This window comes from Sturnira hondurensis, unplaced genomic scaffold (genome assembly GCF_014824575.4).
Source record: "Sturnira hondurensis isolate 20B ecotype Veracruz unplaced genomic scaffold, ASM1482457v3 Scaffold0022908, whole genome shotgun sequence".
Taxonomy (NCBI): domain Eukaryota; kingdom Metazoa; phylum Chordata; class Mammalia; order Chiroptera; family Phyllostomidae; genus Sturnira; species Sturnira hondurensis.
Window position 1 is genome coordinate 4128109 of NW_028095539.1, and position 25248 is coordinate 4153356.

The window sequence follows — 25248 nt, forward strand, 5'->3', positions numbered from 1 at the left end:
GGGGCAGTGCAGGTATGTCTGCACTCAGTCTGAGAATTGACACCTCCGCTAAACGTGGGGAGTGAACATCCCAGGTGTGATAGGATGGAGGCTTACATTAGGCACTGTGCACAGGACAGCTGGCTGCCCAGAGGAGTATGCAGGGATTGCTGCAGGGCTAGGGCCAGGCCTGTGCCAGGTCAGTCAACCTGAACACGGCAGAACCAGTCCTGCTCTGGCTCGGTAGCAGCCCTCACTGCTCAGAGACACACCAAGTCGAGCTGCTGGTGTAAAAGATGGACAGCAGGCTTAGGCTTTTAGGAGACCAGCCTGAGGACCCCTAAACACCAGTGCATGCTGGCTGGGCCAACAGAGGCAGCATGGTGAAGGCTGCCAGGGGGTCTGGCAGATTGTCAGGAGTCCCCAGCGTGTGCTGCCCCAAGTCAGTGCTGCAGTTGCCCTGGGTTCCAGCTTTGTCTTGTGTCCAGTGCAGGCATGACCCAGGAGGCACCTGAGACCAATGCAGTGACCACCTGCCAGCCCCTCTCCGGCCCCCAAAGCCTAGCACCCCTGGTCAGGGATGGCACAGAGACAAACACACCATCAAGGTTTATTGTCCAGCTCCCCAACGGGCTGGTGCTAGGGCTGAGGGGCTGGGCCTCCATGAGAAGTAGGTCTGTGACCATCTTAATGTGCCCTGAAGCCTGGTCCTGGTCCGGAGGCATGTCAGTCCCCCCGACACCACTAGGATTTCCAGGACCAGAAGTCCTATGGGGTCCCAGGCTACATCAGACCTGGGAAAGCTATCTTCAGGAAGGAAAAGGACACGGGGGAGAGGCCACATGATGTCTCAGAACCTGCCAATTCCAACATCAGCAAGTGACAGGAGGGAAACTGAGGCAAGAGGGTAGAACCCAGAGGAAAACGTGGCAGGGGGCCTGAAGGTGAGATAGGGAGGACGAGCGTCTTTCAGACCGTGAGCCCGAACAGGGAGAGGAGACTTCCAGGTTCTCCCTCCTGATCTGGAGGGGTGAGCAGGGAGGAGTGGGGTTCTGGTCAGTCAGGGGCCAGTCCTGAACGGCTCCATCCCTGGGGGCGTCTGCAGGGCAGCCATGCTTGAGGGGGCTGCAGTGTGCGGACCAGTACTGTGGGCCCCCACCCTCGGTATGCCCAAAGGGAGAGGCAGAGGAGGGGCTGGCAGCCTCATCCCTGCAGAGCCCTCACTGAGGCTTCTTGGTCACCTTCTGGTTCTTCAGCATCACGTAGGTGATGAACACTCCTGGAATATGCAGATGAAAAAGGCGGGGTGAGGTCGGGGCTTGGACTGCTGGAAGGCCAGCGCAAGGCACGGCGGGGCAGAGCCACCCATACATACATGTGGCCAAGCACCTCCCAACCCCGCTCCAGGCCACCTGGTCATCTCCCTAGTCATCATTTGCTGCATTTAGTGTTTCGGGTTCTACAGGACTCAAGATCCACTGCACTATCACGCCCACCAGCAATGCCCTATCCACCCGCCTGCCCACCCACCTGCCCACTCAACCACTCAACACCCAGCATCCACCCACCCCATCATTTGACTGTTGACTCATTCAAACCATTTTATTTATTTATTTACTTTTAATCCTCCCCTGAGAACATTTTTTTCATTGCTTTTAGAAAGAAAAGAGAGCAAAAACCAACAATGCTAGAGAGAAGCACTGATTGCTTGCCTCCCATACACCTGGATCGGTGATTCGGGTATGTGACTTGACCGGGAATCGAGCCCACAACCCTTCGGTTGTGGGATGGTGCTCCAACCAACTGAGCCCCACCAGCCAGGGCCCAAACCACTTTCTGGAGCCTTGGCCTGCATAGGTGCTGAGAACACAGTAATGACGAAGACACAGTCCAAGGGCATGCACACACTAAACCATGGGAGATGAGAAAGGTGCAGGAATCCCGAGCCAGCGTGACAAGAGGGTGAGAGGTGACTGAGGTATGAGCAGAGCAAAGGGAGACTTCCCGTTACAGCCCAGTGGGCCCCAAGCATCTGGAAGACTGATGGTGGCCCTGAAGGGTCAGCAGACAACTCCCCAGGTGAGTTCAGGGCAAGGGGCCTCAAGCAGAAGTCCAGCAAGTGCCCAGATGCAGCCACAAATTCAGGGGTGAGAGAGGGTCACCGCCCTGGCCCCCACCCTGACACCCCGCCCAGGGGCGTGGTGACTTACCCACACACAGGAGCAGCAGGAGGCCAGCAGCCAGGGGGATGGCCACAGCGTAGGCTCGAGGCAGGAAGTATTTGTGGATAACATGCTGGCTGTCGATGAATGGCTGGTATCCAGGGCAGAGCTCTGGTGAGCACTCCTGGCCTCGCTCAGCACCCCCAACCAAACCCCACCTTCCACCTCCTCCATCTCGGGGGTTGCCCCAGCTCAAACCACTGGGACAGCATTTGCTTTTCTTTAAGATCATGGCATTTTGTGTGCCTTGGTTTGTTTCCTTCCTTCACTTAAGTAGTTGTTTACAGGGCACTTGCCCTAAGTTGGTAGTGCTGGGGATCTGGCAGGGTACAGAATACAAAGGACCTGCCGCAAGGCCCTCACAGCCTAACAGGGGAAAAGGGTACATGAGGAAGCCTGGAGTGATGCCCAGCCTGGGCCCCAACCTCTTATTTTCCTCACCCTTTTCTCCAAGTTACCAAGTCCTGCAAGACTTTGCCGTCCAAACACACTGCACTTCTTAAGCAGTAACCAACCACCACCCCACATCCCAAATCCTAAAGGCTCTCACAAAATCCACTGGCACCCATCGTGCCCAGGAGCCAGCAGGATAACCAGAAGGACCTGACCTTCCTTCAGGGACAGGGCAAATCAGGAAGAGGGCTTTACAGTGTAGCAGGTAAGGGTTGGACCTCCGGCCGACCTTTCTCCCTGAGCCTCAGCTTCCTCATCTATACAATGTGGACAGCACAAACATCTTCCTCATAGTGCTGTTCTGGAGATTTCAAGAGATATTTCGGTAGAGCAACTCTCACAGTTCCAGTCACACAGCTGTTTAAATAATGTTAGGGGCTGGCTGCTAGATCCATGAATGGAGATGAGAGAGGGCGGGGTAAGTACACATACCAAGAGAATCACCCAGGTGGTGTAGTAGGTGAAGATGACCAGGCTAACGGCGACGAGGCCGAGTCCCACCACCTGGTCTGTCCCCGTGGCCTGGAGAAAAGGCAGGGCTTAGTTGACTGAGTGATTCTCCCCGTTCAGGTGTACTAATGGGGGTCGGGGGACATCGCAGCTTGATTATGCTGGCGGAGCTCCGGGTCTGGAGTTTTTATCCGTACAATGGGCCGACGGGGGGGGCCAACCCCGAGTCCCAGTGCCCAAACCCTTGCTCCTAAAGAGACCCGGGATCCCCAACCCAACCATCACAACCCACACTCACCATTTCCCCGCACTCCGCCCCGGAGCACCAAGCTACATCCGGTTCCGGATCCGGGCCCTTCCGGCCTTCGGCCTCGTGGCACGCCGGCAGTCGTAGTCCTTACGCTGGCCCGGGCCTACAAGGTCTAAGACGCGCAGGCACCGCCTCCCCGCTTTGCATGTCGGGAAATGTAGTTTCTTGAGAGCACTGTGGTACAGGTTCCCGAATCTTCGTAGGTAATGGGTCAGAGTTGAGAATCCAGACTGCGTGGTATTCGTGGCCGCAGTCGATCTCTCCCCGGAAGAAAAGCCCATTTCTAAATATCCCCAAGTCGCAAGGCCAGAGCCGGGTGGGGTGGGGGCCCAGAAGTCTCACTTTCAGATGGGGATAATGAGGCTCAGAGAGGGGCGAGGACTTGCGGGAGATCACAGTTCAAGGCTGTGGTGAAGCCAACACCAGCACCTACAGTCCTAGCCCTCATCCCGAGGCCCTAATTTGTCTGTTGCGCGGAGGATGCAGAGAACGTTTCCCGCCCGGTTAGGAGGGGGAGGAGGGGCTAATTCGAGTCCTCAGGGATGGGGAGGGTCTCAATGGGCTATCAGGGGAGGCGTCCCCTTACCGTCGCCTGTTCTCTCTTCACTTCCTGCCCCCCGCCCCGTCTGCCTCTGCGGTCTTGAGTGTCGCGGCAGCCCAGGCAGCAACCCAGACTGTGCCCGGCCTGGGTGCGTCCGCGGGCCCCTCCCCAGGCTTGGAGGCCCTTTCATCTGAGAGCATGGGGAGGCTGTGCCTCATTAGTCCGGTTTCATGGGATGCCACGCAACCCAGGGAAGTCACCTTCGCAGCTGGAAAGCGGTTTGTTCCCTCCTCTGTGCGCCACAGCCCCAAGTGTCTCCCTGATGACACTTGTCACCGTGTTTGAATTAGCCGATTGACTTGATTTGGCCCTGCGGATAGTCAGGGGTATGTGTCCCCAGTGCTGAGAATGGAGCTTCGCACAAAGTAGGAGCTTTGAATCAACCAACCGGCTTTAAGATTTGATGGCTTTTTGGATCGTGGAATGCTACAGTGTACAGCATTTGGGGGTGGGGTGGGGGTTGGGGTGGCCCGCTGAGATCAGGCCTGAACCTGGCAAGCCCCTTCTGGCAGCATCGGCCACCTTGGGTTGTCTGAGCCATCTCTGATGATGGGGACTGCCCTCCCAAAGCTCATAGGAGCATCCTTTTTTCTTTCCTACCATTTTGTGTGCTGACTTTTCACTTAGCATTACTGTGTTTCAAAGGAGCAACCCTTTCTGCTCTGTAGCCCAATTCCTTCCCTGTCTCAGGACAGACTTTGGGCTCCAGTGAGAGCCAACTTTTCTGTCTCCAGGTGTGTACTGGAAACGCGGATGGAGAATCAGCCCCCAGGGCTCACAGGGGCTGTGCCTGGGCATCAGCCCTGAAAAGGGATGGGGACAAGGCAGCACCATGGCTGGGGCAAGGCCTGGTAGTCTGGTCGCTTCCGCCTGTCCAAAGCCACAGAGGTTTCCTGCCACTCCTGAGCTCATTAAGGGTCCAGGGTGACATGTGTTTCTCAGAGCTTGGTGCAGACTCCTCTGTAACTTTAGATTGGGGCAGAGAGTGAGAGGGCCCGGCCTGGAGATTTAGAGATTGGGAACAAGCTCAGCACCTCCCTAGGTCAAGCTGTTCACGCAGGTTCTCATTTGATCTACAACTTCATTTGCTGCTGAGAAAATGGAGGCACAGAGAGCTTTGTGTCTTCAGGCACATGTATTAGTGGCACCTGGCCACCAGGGAGGTCTGCAGAACAGTTAGAACCTGGGCTTTGAGGTCAGAGCTGCCACTTACTAGGTCTGAGATTGGCAAGAAACCACACTTTTGGGCCTCGGTTTCCTCCCCAGGACTCTGGTGTAGTAAAGGTGGGAATTATTGTGACTTCAGCCAGGACTTGGAGAACCCTGGCCACCTACATCTTCCCCACGCCTGGAGCATCACCTTACATCCACCTGGTGTTTCTGACCCCAAAGTCAAGTTGGCAAAACAAATGAGGACCCCCATGCCATTAACGAACAAAAACTGCAACATTTATTTTTCCCCCAAATCAAGACACCGACACTAGGCTGACCCCCCTTTACAATGTCATTTTCTACAGTAGAAGCTGGGACAGAGGTACAAACACAGCCCACTGAATCGCGGTGTGGTGGCGGCAACATTCGGTTAGAAAGGGGGATTAAAAAAAAATAAAGACCTCCCCACCCCCACCCCACCCTCTCCCTGCTCAACCCCCTAGAGAGAGAACGTGGACATTCTCCACCCTGGCAGATCATGCCGTGTGGTCAGTTTGTGGGGTGACCAGAAAAAAATAACCTAAAAATATTGTAGACCTTTATTTATTTTCTTTAAATCTCCTAGTAAAAACGTTAAACTGTCTTCCGAGATTCCAAACTGACATTGCATAGACCAAATCCTTTCCAAAAATATCTCTAATATATTCCTCTCTAGCTCTCTGTATAGAATTTTTATGTCCAGGAGCTGTGGGCACCTCACGGGGATTCACTGAGCTTGAGTGAACCGGTGGCCCCCACAGTGGGGTGAGGCCAGGGCTCTGGGCCCCCAGCTCCGGCATTAATTTGGTTACAGCCAAATTCTCAGTTAGTCCAAGGACCCTGGCCCAGGGCCTGGCATGGGAGGATGTGGGAGGCTGTCTCCTGGGGTGACTGTCAAGTTCAGACCTCATTTACAGTGGGGTTAGGGTTCCTACTTTCAGGGGCTCTCCCCAACACCAAAGCCAGCTGTTTTATGCCTAATGCCCCAGAATCTTGAATCAGACACCAAATACACCTTGAATGTACCTTCCCACTGGGCTGAGGTCCAGCAGACACAGGAGGGAAGGGTGGTACCCCCCGACCTTCTGGGAGTCAGTGCAGCCAGCCCCCTTTTAAAGTGCCGGGTGTCTACGGGACAGGAAGGGACCCACAGAGCTGACCAGGGCCTTCTCCAGCCGGAGCAAATGCGTTACCCTGCCTCGGCAGGCACCTGCTAACATTCTTTTTCTAAAAGAGTTAGGTGATTAAAAACAACAACAAAATCCTAGAAACACTCTGGTCCCAATGCTGGAAGGTTCTAAGACCAAGACTCCAACCCTTGCCAGCTGGGGCAGAGGGGCAAGGGGCCCTCCCAGCCTGGGGAGGACACCCTCACTCCCACCCCTACCAGAGAGAGAACCAGTATCCTGGCCCCCCATCCAGATCCCCAGCCCTGCTGGGGACCTAGTCAGTGGGTGGGGCAGAGAACAGAACCACCTCCCCTCACCTGGGGGAGGAAAAAATGTCAAACTGTGAACCCTACAAAAAAATGAAAAGAAAAAAGGAGAAAAGAAAAAAAGAGAAAAATGTATAGATTAAGTAAACACCAGCCTGCTGGGTTTATACAAAAAATGAGTGAAATTAAGAGTGACAGGGAAGACTGTCCAGAGACTGGCTGACAGCCAGTACCTACCATCAAGCAAGTAATGAGGATTGGGGGGGAGGGGGTGCAGAAAGTGCTCAGAGCAGAGGCTTCAGTGAGGGGGCAGGGGCAGGGCCAGGCTGCTCCCTGCTGGAAACCCTCCTTTAAAGGACCCCACCAGCCCTGCCCAGAGAGGAGGATGCTTTCAGAGGAGGGCTGAGGCTTTTCTGGCCAGGAAGCCAGCTCCAGCTGGTCCAGTCACAGCCCACCAGCAGTGGCCCCAGCCTGGGCCAGCTGACCCTGAGGGGAGAGAAAGGGGGTGGCGCTTGCCCCGCCCGGCCAGGCCCCTGACCTCCAAGGGCTTGGGAGGCACCTTTCTGGCTTCCTACAGGAAACCAGCTGCTCAGGTCCCAGCCCTGGGCAGAGGAGAACGACCATCTAAGCTCAGACCTTTCCCAGCGCGGGCCTTGGGCCTGGGGCCTGAGCTGCAGCTAGCTGGAGGGAGGAGAGACAGGGCCCTGTGCCAGCCGGGCTGCTAGAGCTGGGCCCACAGACTGCACAGCAGGCAGTGCCCAGGAAGCCCGGGGAAGGGATCAGGGGAAGGGCAGGCGAGGACCAGTGGGGCTGTGCTGGACACAAGCGTGTGCAAAGTGCAGGCTGCCCGGGCAGCAGGAGAACATTCTCTGGGGGAGGGAGTCTCAGTCTGGAGTATGGGTAGGGTCTGAGGTCTTGGCTCCCAGGAGGCAGCTGCCGGCAGGTCTCCCAGGGCACAGGAGAGGGATAGCTGAAGCACTAAGCAGTCACAGGGCCACGGTGGCAGGATTCAGGGGGTGAAATGGCCCCCAAGGGTAAGGGGGTGATGGAACAGAGCCCTGCCAGGGCATGATTTGAGCTGGTGCTCCTAGAGAGAGCGGGGGACAGGGCAACAGGGCAACAGGGCAAGGGGTCCCTCAGCCATGAGCAGCTCCATGTGTGTGAGGATCCACTGCATGTCCTCATCAAGGGACCAGGTCAGCCACCAGCAGGGCATTCTGGCCATCATTGTCTTGCCCACCTACTTCATGGGCCCATGTGTCCTGCCCTCTAGTGGTTCAGAGAAGAATGTTCACAGTGGTGCCCAGACCCCAGCAGGCCAGGAGGGAGGGTCCCAGCGTGGATGGGAGGACAGTGGAATGAGGCTTTGGGGCAGGACTGCGGCTGGAGTGCGTGGAGGAGGCACAGATGAGATGCGGCGTGGACGGTGATCCGAAGGGGAAGGTCCCTCGTGGAATGATGCGGGTCTGGACGCCCACAAAGGCAGGGCCCTTCTCCAGCCTGGACACCCGCTCCTCAATGGCTTTCAATGACGACTGGCTCATAGACCCCAGAGGAGACCCTGCGGGGGGACAGAGGTCAGTCCGTCCTCCTCAGTGCTCCTCTGGGCCAGGCCCGTGGAAGTACTTCACGAGCAGGCACTGTTAATTGGCCTCGTTTTGCAAAGGGGGCTCAGAGAGATTGAGTCATTTGCCCAAGTGACACGGACAGTAAGTATCAGAGTGTATGGGACCACAGAGCTGGTGTGCACAGGCTGTGCCCGAGCTCTTCCTGGGCAGCAGTGGCTTCCACACTGGGGGGTGCTGAGCCCATCCTGACATCAACCCTAGCGGGGAGGGGCTGCACCCCACCCCACTGGACAGGTGAAGAAAGTGAGGCTCAGAGGGATTACAAGGCTGGCCAAGAGGGCAGTGAGGGTTGGGAGCTCCTCCCACTGAGGCCAGGCCCACCCATGAGGCTGTGGGCATTCTGGGCTCAGCAAGCTGCTCTGCTATGACCTTGCTGCCAGATTGGGTCTTCCCTCCCTGAATCCCAGTTTCACAGGGAGGAGGCATATTCACAAACCTTCAAGGGGTCACTGTTTTCTCCCTGCCCACCTTGTGGGGAGAGCCGAGGAGGCCAAAGGGCAATGGCATACACAATTTCGTGCCTTGCCAGCAGGGGTCAGCAGAGCAGCACCGGGGGCAGGCCTGGGGACCCAGGGCAGGCCCAGCCAAGTCTCCTCCAGCTCTGGCCCTAGATGTCAAATGGGCATTGTCCTGCCCTGCCCACAGGAATGGGGCGGGGAGGGGGGGTGAGGAAGCCTTCCCCACAACCCTGCATGTGGGAAGCCCCTCCACACATTCATTCATCCATTCATTCACTGAACCAGGAGCATGGTGAGCACTGTAAATAAATGACTGAGAGGGCACTGGCATTCTACAAACTGCAAGCCCAAGTGTGATCCTGCCACCGCCTTGTCTCTGAACGTCAAGAGCGCAGAAAACTGCTGCTTAGCGTTGTATGCCCAGCACCTCAGTCAGTGCCTGGTGCGTGCCTGGTGCTCAGTAAATACCTGCCCAATAAATGGGTCATCATCTTCATTTTTAAGGGGCTCCCAGATCCAGGAGGAAGGGAAAGGCGGGTCCAAAATAAGGATTGTTAAGCCCCTGCTCTGTGAGCCCTGTGCTAGGTGCTTTCCAAGGTTACCTCTGGAACACTGCCCAGGTTTCTAGGTGACATGTGGTCCACACCCTTTGAGAGAGGGGGAAACTGAGGCTCAGAGAGCAGTGACTGGCCCCAGGTACCCTGTGGTGACAGGAGCTGGCATTCCAAGGCAGGTCAGTAGGCTTCAGAGACCCTGCTCTCGGCCCCATGCCTCCCAGGGCCGCCCTAACCACCCGCCCGTGCACCTGCACCCTACCTGTTGGCCAGCTGGATGCCGCTAAGCGTGGTGGAGCCATCGCGGCTCACAAACAGCCGGAGGTTGCTGTCTGTGGGGACACAGGGGAGGGCGGAGCTGAGCAGGGCGGGGGCGGGAATCGGCAGTACGGTCCCCAGCCCACCCGGTGGGCTGGCTCACCCTCGGAGTTGCTGCCATCTGTGAAGTCCTGGCTCTGCATGATCTTCTCCACGATGTCGTCCGCGTCGATCCGCGTGTCATCCACCCAGGGTGGGTGGCTCTCCACCGAGTCCTTCTTCCGCCTGGAGTAGAGCAGGTGCAGTTGCGACAGTCAGCGTGGGGACAGGCCCCATGAGGACAACAGCAAGCACCGCCTCTCTCACTACACTGGAAGAGCCGGTGGGGACTCGCACAGGTCGCATTCGCTTGGCCCTGCCCTCACGCGGCCCTGCTTTGTGGTAGCTACCTGCTCTCAAAGGTGAGGACACGGAGGCTCCGAAGGGCCACGCAGCATTAGGCAGGGAACCCAAGGTGCCCCAAAGCACAGAGAGCAACAGCTAACTGAGCATGTGCAAGCCAGACAGGCGAGGGCTCCACCCCTGGCAAACACCAACTGGCTGAATCACCGCCATGCGGACAGGGACCTTCCTGCATCATGTTACAGGTGAAGAAGCAAAAGCTGCAGGAGCCACCGGGCGGGCGGGGGTGGGGGGGACGGTCTGCTCTCTAAAGCGCTGCACAGTGAGACTCACCGAAAGGAGCGCTCAGACAGAAGCGGGGGCCGGGGCGGCCGAGGGGGCTTCTCGGGAGGCCGGTGCTCGCGCTCGCCGGACTCGGGGCCCTCCACGGTCATGCTGAGGCCACCAGAGGCGCTGCTGCTGGTGGAGGTGTTGCGGCGGTGCGTCAAGTCCGAGAGGCTGGAGGAACGCGAGTGCTCCGTGCTGTAGCCTGGAGGGCGGGTGGGGCTGCTCATCAAGGGCAGTCGGGGGTACAGGAGGCCAAGGGCATGGGGCCAAGTGGGCACTCACCCGAGATCTTGGACTGCTGACTGGCGTAGCTGGAGTTGCGGGAGTGGCCAGAGTGGAACACCTCCTCAGGGCTGGACAGGTTCTGGTCTGTCTCCTCTGGCACCCCTGGAAGGCAGGGAGAGGGCGCGGGTTACAGGGGTGCCCATCCTCTCACTGAGTCTGGGGGGTGGGGGCACCATGTATTTCCATTTAACAGCCTGAAAGAGTGAGGTTCACAGGAGCAGCAGTTTGCTCCAAGCCACAGTTTGCCATCTGAACCCAGGTGCATTCATTCTACGAATATCTGCTAGGGACACCCCCCTGCAGGGAGCTCTACTGGTTGCTGTGGACAGGAGCCTGGGTGTCACAGACCAGCGGGGAGGGCGAAGGTTGAACAAAACGGGACCCACAAGGAACTACAACTGCAGTGAGTGGTACAGGGCAGGCAGCAGTGGGTGTGGGGATGCGGCCCAGTTTGAGGGCAGGGAAGGCTTCTCTCAGGTGGTGGCCTTAACGGGAGACCCCCAGGAGGTGTGGGAGGGAGCAGGCCAGATAAGGCGTCAGAGAAAGGGTCTTCCGAGGGCACAGCCTCGGGCAAAGGCCCTGAGGCTTGATGGAGCTTGAGTCAGTGCAGCTGGAACAAAGCAAATTAAGGGTGAGGGGACCTGGCTGACAGCCCCGCCCCAGGTCACCCATAAGCTCAGCTTTGACACTAACACACCAGCACTCGCCACGGGGAGGTACAGGGGAAGCAGGCGGACTTACCCTGGTTCCACGGGGACCCACCCACCAGTCCTCCCGCAGTAAACACAGGAAGCAAGGACTCGCCCATCCCCCATCAGAGCTGAGTACAGCCAGGCCAGCAGCTGGACCCCAGGCTGGTGTCCCCACCCAAAGTCAGGTGGCTTTTTAAGTCCCCAGCAGGTTCTCTGCAGCACCAGCTACAGGGGCACCTGGGACAGGCACCTCTGCTACTTTGCACAAAGGCATTGTCTGTGCTGGGGTGGCCTGGTCCCCAGATCTCTCTTCTGGAGAACCCCCTGCCGAAGCTAGAGAAAGCAGTGGTGCTGATAAGCCCCATTCCCTAGTGCAGCCCCCAAGCTGAGGCAGGCAAGAACCCTAGCTCTCTGCTCTGGGTCTCCCCTGGCTGGGTCTCCCGGAAAACAGGAGAGGAGGGAAGCTCCCAGCCCTTGGGGGTGGAATCACCCAGCAGACACCTGCTGAGCCTCCGGTCCTGTGCATTAATTGCTCTTGTGACACAAATTAGAGCCACCACCTGCCACCTTGCTCACTCATCAGTTGGGGCGCCGGGGCTGAGGCCCTCCTTCCCCCTGCACAGCACTGGATATGGGGTTGGGGGAGGTGGGCCAGGGCCCCCTCCCCTGGTGGCACCCCTTCCTCCTAATTGCCATGCCATCTCCTCTGGGGATGCAGGCTCATCTGAATTTTTAAAAAAGGTTTTATTTATTTTTAGAGAGAGGGGAAGGGAGGAAGGAAGAGAGGGAGAGAAACATCGATGCACGAGAGATGTCAGTAGGCTGCCTCTCACACACCCCTAACAGGGGACCTGGCCTGCAACTCAGGCATGTGCCCTGACTGGGAATTGAACTGGTGACCTTTTGCTCTGAGGGATGACTCCCAGCCCACTGCACCACACTGGTCAGGGCTGGTCTGGAGGTTTCACAGCATTGGTAATAATGATCATTTAACAGCGACACCCACAGACTGCATACACTGCGCAGGCACGGCCCACCATTTGCCCGGGTTATCCCCAGAGCAACCCTGGACCTGGTTCCTCCTGCTGGCCTGTTTTACAGGGCACTAAGGCCCAAAGAGGTGAGATGGCCAGTCAAGGACTTGTCGCAAGCGGGGCAGTAAGAGTTCACAGCACCCATCCCTCCGCCAGGAATACTGCGCCCCACACCCCAGATTCGGCTCAAATGCCACCACTGCAGGGAGACTTCCCTGGCCCCAGACACCGCTGCGTCTCTCACAGCCCTTGCCACTCCGTAGGTGGACATGCATTTGACTTATTTACTGTCTCGTTGATGCCTCTCTCCTGCTAGATCGGGAGGGCCATGAGGTCAGGGACGCCATGTCGGTCTCAGTCCGGGGCGCTGCAAGGCGCCTGGCCCTAGGGAGGGGCTTGGACAGCATCTGCCCATGGAAGCACGCACCGGGCAAGCAGCTTCCCACCACCTCGCTCTTCTCAGCGAGTGCCTCCCCTGGGACACCTCGGAGGTAAGAGGGGCCGGGCAGGCAGGTGGGGAAGGTACCTGAGCCGAGAATGGTGGGCCGGGGCTTGGGGGGCCGGGACCCCGTCAGGGAGTTGGTGCTGCTGCTGCCACCGCTGCTGGTCCCGCCACCCTTACAGGTCAGCTGCAGGGAGGAATCCTGGCCTGGGATGGAGATGGACTTGGCAGTGGACGGTGGCCTTGGGAGGACAGAGAGGTGTGACCGTGGAGCCCCAGCCTGGGAGTTAGCCAAAGACAAAGGAGCACCCCCCCACCGGCAGCCTGCACCCACACTCACGTCTTGAAGCACGGGTCTCCAGAGAGCAGAAACATCCCGATGGTGACCTGAGGGGCAAGGAGGGGTCAGCCACACCACGTCCACCCACTCAGCCCGGGCATCCGGCCTCCCCGAAGCCTCCCTGCTCGGGGTTCAGACAGGGCTCGGAGTCTGATCCCACCTCTGCGCCCTGCTGGCCCTGGAGAAGCTGCCAACACTCGCTGGGCCCCCCATGGTCAGACAGGGCTGACCCTGCCCAAGGGACCGTGGGGAGGGTGCAGCACCAGATGAGGCTTCGCTTGACCTAGCACCCGGCTCAGAGCAGCTGGGCAGCAAAAGCCGGCTACTGTTGCTTCAAAACTACAGCAAGACTGGAAGCCCTTTCGGGAGAGACCACCCAGTCACTCTCCATCCGCAGGGCCTGGGGCTCCAAGTGGGTGCAGGAGCCTGAGCTCCATGCGGCAGAAAGGAGGAAGCTGGAGGAGCTGCCTGGTGAGGAGGGGTTCACGGGAGCTGAACGCTGGGGGAGGGGAGCACTCACAGAGTCCCTCGCCGCAGAGGGTGGGGCTTAGTGAAAGTTTCTTGAATCAAGTAAAGCAAAAACCCATCAGAAGCTTAACCATTTAGCATCCACCTGGGCAGGCAAAGACTTTGGCAATGGCCCAAACAAGGCAATGTCTGGGTGCCCAAATCTGGGCTGAGATGGAGCGACAGGTAGAAGAGGTGCTGGATCCCAGCCACTACCAACAAAAGGAGACCCCTGGGCTGAGGCTTCTGTTTTTATGGTTATTTTTTTGGTCACAAGAGCACCCTGCAAAGCAGGTGATAGTCCCAGGTTGAGGACTGAGACCCACACTTAGAGGAAGTGACTGCCCAAGGCCCTGTAGACAGGAAGTAACCTTGAAGCTGAGGCCACCTGCCCCTCAGGTGCCCTTGGTCTGGCCCGAGGTGTCTGGGGCCACTGGGGCAAGGCTGAGGGGTCCCAGGTCCCACCACCATCAGCCTACACCTTTTCGGGTGCCTCTGCTTGCCTCTGCTTCCCTCTGCAATGGGCCTGGGAGACCCCAGAGCCTCTGCCCACTACTCAGGCCCAGCGTTGCCCCAGCACAACAGGGTCCCACCGCGTCAGCTGGCACAGGTGCACTTAGCACAGACTGTTTTCTCAGCCAGGTGGAAGGGTGTGGAGACAAGGAAGAGAGGTATGCAGGTGGTAGATACCCACATACCTGTCCTAAGGGGCCAAGGAGGCAGCTGCCTTGTGGGAAGGGAGCCACCCAGACACTGGAAATGTGGCTGGGCCCTCGGAGCAGCCGCCCTCAGTCTGGCTAGGTGGAGGGGCAGCAGGTTCTTCCGGTCACTGATGCTTCACTGGAACCTCAGGCTGCCTCGTCACTCGGGGCTACAATGAGGCCCTGGACTGCAGCCTCAAGGGCCAGCGCTGCTGTGGCCCCAGGTCCATGAGCTAACCCCTGGGCCTCAGCTCCCTCCTGTGCAAAACTGGGTCTAATAATAGACACCATACCCCACGGGCTGTTGTCAGACGTCACCAGGCAAGAGGTGGCAGCACTCAGTGATGCTGATCTCACCAAACTCTTAAAGAGACCGTTGGGGTCCAACTCCCAGTTACAGATGGGGAGACTGAGGCCAGTGGCGGAGCAAGGCCTTGGATGGTGGATTCCTGTCAGGGCCCACATCCACCCAGTACCCTTCACTGCCTGTCCAGGGGAGAAACCTGCATTTTTAACAACCCTCCAGGGACTCCAAAGAAGAGCAGGTCTGCCCGTCCCAAGGTGGGATGGGGCAGAAGAGGCAGCAGGGCCCCCATACCTTGAGGATGGAGTTGTCCTGGCGGGTATTCTTCGTGTCGTAGCCCTCCAGCAGGCAGCATCGCACGGTGGAGCCTGAGCCTGCAAACTCAGCCAGGTTCAAGTCGGCAAAGCCCAGCTGGGAGGAAGAGAGGAGACTGTGGGAGGCAGCAGAGCGTGTGGGTGCAGGGCTGGCAGCAAGAGAGTTAACCTGGTGAAGGGGGAGGGGTGGCAAAGCCCTGGGCCCCATTAGGGGCCCAGATGGTCCAGACTGACTGTTGCGTAACTGGCACCCAAGGACAGGGGCCGGGCTGGTGGCTTGGGTTGGAGGCTCCAATGCGGCAGAGCCAGGAGCTCACATCCCGGAGCCGCACAAAGCGCCCTTTGTGTTGTGTCCCAGAGTGCACCGGGGCAGTGCCTGAGATGAAAGGACATTGTTGTCTGTGACACAGACACATTGTTCCCCGGGAAACAAGGCTGTGCTGTGGGAGCTGCCGGGACAGTGGGCAGGGGGGAGGAGAAGCCCGTGGGAACTTGGCCTTGGGATGGGTGGGTGGGGTGCACGCTGCAGGGTACACAGGAACCCCGCGTGGAGGCTGGAGTGAGGGGGTGTTGGGCAGCCGGGGGTGATGCTCCTCAAATACAGAGAGAGAAGGGGTGGGGAAGGAAGTAGAGAAGGTGGGAGAACAAGGTCTGCGAGCTAAGAAGGTGCCTTCGATGGAAGCCAGTTGTGGCAGGCTGGGAGAGGCCACAGAGGTTGAGGTGAGGGAATGCTGGGATTAGAGACTTAGGCGACAACCAAACCAACCAGGGACATTTATTGAGCACCTGCTGTGTGCAAGTCTCTACTGCAGACTGTGGGGCATGGATGCCAGAACTGGGGATTTCCGGTTCAAATCCCAGCCCTCCCAGCAACTCAGCAACCCCCATTTTACAGACAAAGAGACTAAGGTTCAGAGAGAGGAAGTAACATGTGCAGGGCCCCAGACGGCTCAGCTGGCAGAACCAGGCCTGAACGAGGCCTGATCAGCGTTGAGTCTCCCTGCAGGCCACCCCTCTGGGCCTCAGTTTTGTCCTCTGTGTCAGTGTTGCTGGGCCAGCGTGGGCATTTGACTGGGGAATGGAAGGAAAGGGACTGGCGGGTCTGACACGTGCCAGGTGCGTGACGAACACTTGCCGGACGCAGGGAGGGTGCTCCGGCTATTTGCTGGTAGTTTCTTTCCCAGCTGGGCAGCTGTCCTCGCCCACGTGCATTGATGGGAGGGGAAATTTCCACTCTGATGGCACCCTCCACAGGCTAGTTTTGGCTACCCTGCCCTCTGCTCCAGGAGAAGGACATGAGTGACCAGCCAGGGCAGAGCTCGTGGCCCGGAGCGCTGAGCTTCCTGAGCTCTGGTCAGTGGGAAGGAACACACACCACACACAGGGTAAGGCGAGGCATTTCCCCTCCAAACTGACTAAGTGTCCCCCCTCTCCCTGGCCACTGCGCCACCTCCCTGGGGGATGCCCCATTGGGTGTGTGCAGGTTGCCCCAGAGAAGGGGGTTGAAGGGCAGAGCAGGCTTATTCAGAGCCAGAGGTAGCCCGTCTTCTCCCACTCTTCCCAGTGGCAAAGATTTTCGGGTGGAGGGCTGAACCGTGTGTGGGTGCAGGGAGACCCTGGCAACGACACAGAGGTGCAACCGCGGGGCCTGGCTGAGTCACCCGTCCCCCAGCCACACAATGGGACACCACTGCCGCTGTTAAAGCAAAAGGACATCTGTGATGACATGAAAACGTGCCCGTGACATGCTGGCGAGTGAAGCGCTGAGCTGCTCCTGTGCATTTCAAGACCACATGTCTGCATGGCCCGGGCCCTCTGGGAAGGCGCTCGCTCTCCACATCGCTAAACCGTGTGCAAACACTTTCTTCTCTGCTCTGGTGTACGATATGTTTCAGCATATTTTCCCTTAAAAGGTCTGTAAGGACCCTAGCGAACCCTGGGGCTTGGGGAGGAGGCCTGGGGAGGAAGGGGATCGAAACCTTCCACCATACAAGTGTCTGTGCCCATCTGTGACGTGATAAATGTGCTGTCTTTACGTGAGGTGCAGAGTCAATCAGTAAAGATCTTCCCCTAAAATAACATATTTTAACATAACATATCTGGGGGGGCTGAGTGTCTCCTGTTTGGGGCAGAGAGGGGGCAGAGTTCTGGGAGCTTCTCTCTTGCCTGTCCTGCTCCACCCCACCCCATCCCATCCTACCGCACCTTGGCACGGCTCCACTCACCTTGGAGTAAGTCTTCCCGCCTTTCAGCTCCTGTGCAGGGAGACAGACACAAGCAGAAGGATGACTAGGGAATCCAAGGGACATCTCCCTGATCCCCAGCCCTCCCCCCACCGAAATGTGACCACAGGGGAGGAGGTTAAGAAAAGGGTCAGAGCAACTCACCCCATTTCCCTGAGGGGGGACGAGCCCGGGGATGAGCCTGTAGCCCTGAGAGCAGAGGCCTCCACCCACCCTCTGGCCTCACCTTGCGCACCGACACCCGGAAGATGCAGGGGTCCAGCAGGCCAGTGGCTGGGCTGGCGCTCATTTTACAAACAAAGGTGAACCGTCTCCGCCACCGCACGCAGTTCTCCTGCACCTCCTCCCTGCAGGCCAGATGGGAGGTCAATGCTGGGGGCACCGATAAGGGACTGGGTTCAGCTCTGGGGAGGCAGGGGCAGGGTGGGGGTGGTGAGGGGAGGAAGGGGAGCGCTCACTTTTCACTTTGTATCACAAAGTGGCCATACTGTCCTAACAAGAATGTGCTTGAGTAAGTGTTGTAGAAACAAAAATATGCCATAAAAAGTGAAAAAATACAAGGTGGGTAAGGTCAGGCTGGGGCCAGCTGCCCCCACCCTCTGCTCTCAGTGCTGTCCTTCCCACCAACCTTGTTCTGTGGCCTCTGGCAGCTCCTTCTGTGGCTATTACCTCCTACCAGCCAGGTGGCCATGGGCCACGCCAAGTGGCCCTCCCAGCAGCCTCCCCAGGCTGGACTAACGGCCCACTGGACAGATGCAGAGACTGAGGCCAAGTGAACCCCTGGTGCCAGCCAGCCAGGGAGAGGCTGGCCCAGAGCCCTGGGCCGCCTGGCCCCACAGCCCTGCTCCTGACTGCTAGTAACAACGGCGACAGCTAACGCTCACACAGCCCTTCCCGTGTGCCCCACTCAAAGCTCCTTGCAAACCCAGCCACGCCTGGAGCCTGCTCCAAGTGCCAGCAGCTCATTGTCACGCCAAACCTTCCAGTGGGGCAGTCACCCCCATGAATCCCATCCCACATTCAAAGAAACCAAATGCTGGGCTAAGCCCCTGTCCCAAGGCCATGGATGGCAGAGCAGACCAAGGTCTTGAACCCAAGCAGCCCGGCTTCAGGGGCCTCCCCATTCCAGGGCTTAGGCACCACTCAAGGCCCTCGGCTCTCCTGACACTAACTAGGGGGCTGTCCTTCCAGCCCTCCCAGTTCCACCTGAGCCCAGGGAGCAAGACCAGCACCCCCTTAAGAGGAAAAGCGCTTTTGTGCCCTGGGAGTGAGTGGGAGTTGGTGGGGGCAGCTCATCTGAGCCTCTCCGGCTGCTGCGGGGCCCTGGCAGGAACTGGGGGTGGCAGTGGCACACGTCAGAGACGAGCTCTGCACCCCCGTGAAGCTCCCCGTCCCCCACAGCCAGTCTGGCCGAACGGGTGCGCAGGAAGGGCAGGGCCGGCATGACCCACGTTATCTCTAGCCTCATCCCACCTAACAGGAATGGCCAAGCAGACAGCTGCGGAAGTGACCACTCCCCACCCCAGCGAGGGTGGGGTGCAGGTTAATTGCCAGACTGGGGCCCAAGGGCAGAGGATCAGCACAGGGTGAGCTTCTCCTGAACCTGCCTTGTTTGCTTCTCACCACAACCTCAGGAGGGACAGGCTCTATGCCACCTGCTCCTGCAGCTGAGGGCATTGAGGCGGCCACAAGAGATCGCCCAACTCACATCCCCAGTGGCTGACAAAGCAGGGTTCAAACTGGCCCTGCTGGACTGCGAAGTCAGAGCCGTGACCCATCACCGTGGCTCACAGGCCACAGAGCCCAGAAAGCCTGGCAGGTGGAACCCTGCGGGGCTGTGGGGCCGGCAGCACCCTACTATGTACTCAAGGCTCCCACCGTGTCTCTGAGTGCCAAGCAAGGGCCAGGCACTGGGCATTGCGGGGGACTTACACACCAACAGTTGACAGTCACCCCAGTAAGGACTCAGTGTCACCAGGAGAGGGTGAGGAGGGGCGAGCTAGGGGAGGTGACAGTCAAGCTCAGACCAGAATGGAGAATGGGAGAGCCAGTGGGGCAGATGGTCCCCACAGGCCTAGGGAACAGCACGAGGGAGGGGCAAATGTGCTGCAGGTGTCCTCGGCTGCTGCAAGCCCCTGAACAGAGCCCGTGCGGAGTTCCCTCCGGCTCCACAGGCTTTGAGGATGTGACCAAGGCTTGTCCCATGTCCTGCCAGGTCTATGACAAGGGAAAACAGGACCTGGGCTCACAGCCCTGGCTCTCCGTGCAGCTGGGCTGGGGCTTGGCCACTCCACCCTCACTGGTAAAACACAGGCGCACCAGCCCCTGGCTCAGGGGAGCAATCAGTGAGGGAAACCTTGGAAGGGCCCGGCCCCTGGCAGTCCCCGAGATGTGTCTCATCTGACGAAGACACCAGCAACGCAGAGAGACTTAGTCACCAGAATGCTCCGACCTTGTAAGGAGGGCGAGCTCTAGTCACTTTGTACAGCCCGAGACGGGGACAAGCAGAGCAGGTCAGGGCCGGGGAAGGAGGGATGGACAGTTTCCAACCGCCAGCAGAAATGCGTAGGGGCCCTCAAGAAGCAGATGCCCGGGGAAAGCAGGAGCCCTGGGTCAGGGCATCTGCCATGCCAGCTCCACTTACTCATCCATCCATCCATCCACCCATCCATCCAGAACTGAGCTCCAGCTGTGTGCCCGACCCTGTGCTATGCACTGGCCCACAGCAGTGACCTGTGGGAGCAGAAAGATGAGGGTCCCACCAATCAGAACGCACGGCAGTAGAAACGAAGAACTAAAACTATGTCTACTGGCGGATGACCTGATTCTCATGTGGAAAGTGCCAAGGAATTCACGAAAAACTATTACGACACCTGAGTACAGGCTCCAGGATACAAGCTCAGTATACAAAAACCTATTACTTCTATATACTAGCAAATATCCACAACAAAATGAAGAACGGTTTATTCAAGGATTAAATATGTAGGTATAAATTTAACAAGAAAACAGAACATATACTCTGGAAAACTACAAAACATGGTTGAAAAAAGTCAAGAAGAGCTAAATACATGGAAAGATACCCTGCATTCATGGATCAAAGGATTTAATATTGTTTAGGTGATAATACTCCCAAATTGATTAAAAAATTCAGCACAATCACTATCAAAATCTCTGCTGGCTTCTTTGTAGAATTCTGACAAGTTGATCCCAAACCTTGGAACATCAAAGGGCCAGAATGGTTCAAACAACCTAGAAAAAGTAGAACAAAATCAAAGAATTCACGTCTTGATTGCAAAACTTTTACTAAGCAGCAATAATCAAGACAGTGAGTGTGTCGTGGCACAGGGACAGACGCGGGCACAGATCAAGGGGGCAGAACTGAAAGTCCAAACATAAACCGTCACTTCTATGGTCACTGATTTTTCACAGAGAGTGCCGGCGGGGGAAAGAGCAACCTTTCCAACCGAAGCTGCTGGGACAACTGCATATTCACACACAAAAGAACAAACTCGGGCCCCTTTATCATACCAGGTGAAATAATTAACTTGAAATGAATCAAAGAACTAAGTTTAAAAGCTAAATCTAAAAAGTTTGGAGAAGAAAACGCAGGGGTAACTTCCTGATAGGGGATTAGGAAGCGGTTTCTTAGCTACGACACCAAAGGGTCGCCAGTTCGATTCCCCATTGGGGCACATGCCAAGCTGTGGGCCAGGCCCCTGGTTGGGGCCAGGGGGAACCAATTAATGTTTCTCTTACACAATGACGTTTCTCTCCCCCTCTTTCTCCCTCTTTTCCCTCTCTCTGAAAATAAGTAAATGAAACTGAAAAAAAAAAAGACTGAAAAGACAACCCACAATATAAAGGAAAACATTTGCAAATCACATATATGATAAAGAACTTGTAGCTAGAATATATAAATAGCATAACTCAATAATAAAATGACAAAAACCTAATTTAAAAAATGCATAAATGATTGGAATAGACATTTTTCCAAAGAAGATATACAAATGGCCAATAAGCCCGTGGAAAGAACCCTGACTGGTGTGGCTCAGTGGATTGAGCAAAGGCCTGAGAACCAAAGGGTCACCGGTTCAATTCCCAGTCAGAGCACATGCCTGGGTTGCAGGCCAGGTTCCGAGTTGGGGGTGCATAAGAGGCAACCACGCCTCTCCTCTCTTTCTCCCTCCCTTCCCCTGTCTAAAAATAAATTTTTTAAAAAAAGCACATGAAAAGATGCTCAACATCATTAGCTACCAGGGCAACACAAATCAAAACTATAATGAGCTACCACTTCACACCCACTGGGACGGCTGTAATCAAGACAGATAATAACAAGTGAAGTGTTAGCAAGCCTGTGAGAAATCGGAGCCCTCAGCACAGGCCGGTAGGAATGTAAAGTGGTGAAGCCGCTTTGAAAGAGCCTGGCAGTCCCTCCAAAGGTTACATCCAGTTTCCTTACGATCCAGCAATTCCACTCCTAGGTATCTGCCCATGAGAAATGGAAACGTACGCCCACACAAAAACTTGTACACAACAGTATTATTCATGAGAGCCAAACGGTGAAGGCACCCCAAATGTTCATCAACCGAAGAGTGGACACACACAGTGTGGCCTGTACACACAACGGACTCTCACCCGTAATCCAAAGAAACGAAGCGCTTACACGTGCCGCGGTGTGGGCTAACCTGGAAAACATGCTAAGTTCAGGAAGCCAGTCACAGAGAACAACATATTGTACATCCATTGATATGAAATGTCCAGAGCAGGCAAATCCACAAGAGACGGGAAGTAGACTGGGGATCGCCGGGGGAAGGGGCTCTGGGGAGAAAGGGGGGACTGCATCCCAAGGGGTGCGAAGCTTCTTTTTGGGGGGATGAAATGTTCTGAAATTGGTTGTAGCGATGGTCACACATCTCTGAACGTACTAAAAACCACTAAATTGTACACTTTAAATGGGTGGACTACGTGATGTGAAGTACATATAAAAATAACTGATGACCAAAAAGAAAACTACACCACACACACGGTAAGTCAGATAAAGAGAGAAAAATGGGGAAAACAGAGCAGGGCAGGGAAGGGGCAGCGAGTGCTGGGCAGAGAGGAGAAGGTGGTCGGGGATAGTCCTGGGGGCAGTGACATCTACTCACGGCCTGGAGCGAAGCGAGGTTGAGGGCTGAGCAGAGAAGGGGGAAGAGCTGTCTAGAAGTGTGACCTTCCAGTGCAAAGGCCCTGAGGTAGAGACATGCTGGGCAAATGGAAAAGCAGCAGAGGTGAATGGACTTGGGACACAGAGGGGATGTGGTCAGCAAGGGAGCAGGGGTCAGGTTGTGCTGGACCTCGAGGGCCATGGTGAGGCCTTTGGATCTCAGTCTTGCCACTGTGAATCCTGGCTTTGGGGCTGACAGCCCTGGTGGAGGTGGGTGGAAGGGCGAAGGGTAGAAACACTTCCCAAGCAGCCAGAGGCCCGAGCTGACAAAGAGGAAAAGGCGGGGACTCAGCTCCCAAGTGAACCCTCAGATCTCCCCCTACCGGCTCTGTTGGACCCAGCTCGGAGCCTGAAGATGCCGCTGGAGACCCGAGGAGGAGGAGGAGGAGGAGGAGGAGGGGGAGGGAGCTCCCGATGCTGGGCACCCAGACACACCCAGAGGAATCAGGATTAGTGTCAGAAAACAGAAACCCGTATCAAATAGTGTGCCCTCTCCCTTCCCCTTTGTGAGTCTGCCGTGGGAACACCCAGGGAGCCCTCCCAGGCTCAGGTGATAGGTGGCAGTCTCTGGGCAGGGCTCTGCTGCTCGGAGCTGAGCCTCCCTCTTATTTCCACGGCACGCCCCCCCCGCCCCAAATGCCATGGAGGTTATGGCAAGGGTAAAATACCCACCCCAATGGTGGCCATTTCCCGAAGGCCTACTGTGTGCCACCTGGAATTCTTCAGCACTGAAAGTTGACCGTTATCCTGACTCACTTTACAGATGAGGAAAGCGAGGCTCAGAGTGGCCAGGCCCATCTGTGTCCAGAGCCCACATCCCAGGGCGCGAAACAGCGCAGCCAGGACTCTGCAGGACGGCGCATAGCAAGTGCAGGGGAGGGTGGAGGAACGGGAGATTGGGAGGGAGCCCGGGCCTGCAGTCACAACGGGCTGTCTGCAGGTGCTCTCGAGTGCAGGTGTCCACATGTGCACAAGCAGGTAGGGAAGAACAGAGAAGCCGGGAGGATATGGTGGGGGAGGGGGACTGGGTCCTTTTCCTCTCTTTCTGAACTGGAAGTAGATGAGTTGTGACTTTTTAAAAGCATGAGGGGCTGGGGGTGGGGGGAACCAACTTCTTTGAGAGCCCTGATTGCAGCGAGGTCAGAGGCCAAAAAGCCATGTTGAGCAATGACACCCAGGACAGCAGAGGCCCACGGAAGCAGTGTAACACTAAGTCCAGGTGAGGGGGGTGCAGGACCATGGTCTTCACCGCTGTCCAAGAATCATTTTGGTAAGTGAAATTTAGTTCAAAAATATTTTACTTATTTTTAGAGAGGGAGGAAAGGAGGGGGAAAGGGAAGGAAAGAAACATCAATCTGTGGTTGCCTCTTGAGCGCCACCCCCCCCTCCCTGGGGACTTGGCCTGCAACCCAGGCATGTGCCCTGACCAGGAATCAAACTGGTGACCCTTTGGTTTGCAGGCCAGTGCTCAATCCACTGAGCCACACCAGCCAGAGTGATAAGTAAAGTTTAAATTAAAAAATGAAAACAGGCTGTGAGGTTAGAAGGGTTGATCGAAAGCAAAGGAATTTGGCCCTGGCTGGCATAGCTCAGTGGATTGAGCATGGGCCTGTGAAGCAAAGGGTCGCTGGTTCGATTCCCAGTCGGGGCACATGCTTGGGTTGCAGGCCAGGTCCCCAGTGGGGGACACATGACATACAACCTCACACTGATGTTTCTCTCCCTCTTTCTCCCTCTCTTCCCCTCTCTCTAAAAATAAATAAATAAAATCTTTTTTAAAAAAGGCAAAGGAATTTGAACCTCCATCTACCTGATTCAAGGCCTGGGTCCACTCTCCTCTGGCTGGACCAACTAACTCCCTTGGGAAGAGATGAGGAAGGCCCAACCCTCCCTAGCCTGGGGCCTCAGGGCCTGGGCCTCCAGCTCCAGGCTGCCAGCCAGGTAATGACAGAGCTTGGCTTTTCAGGGCAACTTCAGGGGAGTCTCCTTTTTAGCTTCAAGATACACAATTAGACGTCCAAATCCCAGAGTGGCAGGGCGAGCCCTCCACCCTCCGACCACAGCCCACTGGGGCCAGCACAGTGGCAGAATTCGGCTATTTCTGGGTTGTCCTGAAATAGAGGACCCCCCAGTCCGCCAGAACTCCCATGGAGCTCCCGTGGCCCCAGACCAGGCCCTCTATTCCACAACCACAGACACTGTGGACAGTGTCTCCACCATGAACGTGACAAGGGGTCAGTGCAAGGGGAGCCACCTCCTGGCCACAGGCTGCCAGGACCCCCAGGGTCCTTGCAGATAGGAATCATTGAGGGCCCCTCCCAGGAGTGGATGGGGTCACAGGGGAACGAAGGCTGAGCCTTTGGTCACAGCAGTAGTCACAGCAGAGGAGTCGGGAGAAGGGAACCCAGGGTGAGTGGGGCAGCCCAGGGAATAGGCTCCGGGGAGACCACACCCCCAGTACCCCCTTTCCTGGCCGCTGGGCTACAGGTGCTCATTTGGCACGCCTGTCTTGCCCCTGGCGCTTGCCCAGCATGCAGGCCCGGCCGGGCAGGGAGCAGCCCTGCGGTGGCCACAGTGGGCAGGGCTGACTGGACTGAAGCCAGCAGTGAAAAGTCCTTGGCTTGTGGCAAATGAAGACCCCCCGGCCCTCGGAGACTGAAGGCTCCGCGGGGCGAGGCTTCTCAACCCCTGCGCTAGCGGTGCTCTGAACCAGGTAATTCCGTCTTTCCCCCAGGGCTGACCTGAGTTTTGCAGGGTGTTTGGCAGCATCCTGCCAGAAGCACCCTGCCGGGAGCACAGCCCCGGCTGTGACAACCCAAGACCCCTGCAGACGCTGCCAAATGCCCCCGCTGGGAAAGGGCGGGGGCGGGTGCACACCGCCCCCAGTGGACCACCAGTGCTGCACGACTTGG

The 25248-nt window shown here is 57.1% G+C and overlaps 2 protein-coding genes across 2 annotated transcripts in view; both read right to left on the bottom strand.

The window, feature by feature from the left end:
* Positions 1-573: 573 nt before the first annotated feature.
* On the bottom strand, positions 574-3482 carry DPM2 (dolichyl-phosphate mannosyltransferase subunit 2, regulatory). Its single transcript, XM_037036712.1, has 4 exons — positions 3403-3482; positions 3087-3176; positions 2190-2292; positions 574-1258 (listed from the first exon to the last, which is right to left on the bottom strand). Exons 1-4 carry the CDS (start codon positions 3403-3405, stop codon positions 1200-1202), a joined length of 255 nt encoding a protein of 84 aa, XP_036892607.1. The 5' UTR covers positions 3406-3482; the 3' UTR covers positions 574-1199.
* Positions 3483-5442: 1960 nt separating this feature from the next.
* Positions 5443-25248, bottom strand: part of EEIG1 (estrogen-induced osteoclastogenesis regulator 1) — a 34177-nt gene continuing 14371 nt past the window's right edge. The window contains exons 2-11 of the mRNA XM_037036386.1: positions 17357-17477; positions 17113-17142; positions 14868-14984; positions 13062-13108; positions 12806-12963; positions 10551-10655; positions 10275-10470; positions 9703-9824; positions 9544-9613; positions 5443-8202 (exon numbers count right to left, since the gene is read on the bottom strand). Coding sequence (XP_036892281.1) covers positions 8157-8202; positions 9544-9613; positions 9703-9824; positions 10275-10470; positions 10551-10655; positions 12806-12963; positions 13062-13108; positions 14868-14984; positions 17113-17142; positions 17357-17477 — 1012 coding nt within the window. The 3' untranslated portion in view covers positions 5443-8156. The remainder of the gene's footprint in view (positions 8203-9543; positions 9614-9702; positions 9825-10274; positions 10471-10550; positions 10656-12805; positions 12964-13061; positions 13109-14867; positions 14985-17112; positions 17143-17356; positions 17478-25248) is intronic.

What these genes read in the sequence shown, in the direction of transcription:
- DPM2 (XM_037036712.1), bottom strand. An exon ending in CCACCTGGGTGATTCTCTTG is followed by an intron (nt 2,293 to 3,086) that starts GTATGTGTACTT and finishes CCTGGATACCAG; the next exon opens with CCATTCATCGACAGCCAGCA. An exon ending in CCTGCTGCTCCTGTGTGTGG is followed by an intron (nt 1,259 to 2,189) that starts GTAAGTCACCAC and finishes TGCATATTCCAG; the next exon opens with GAGTGTTCATCACCTACGTG.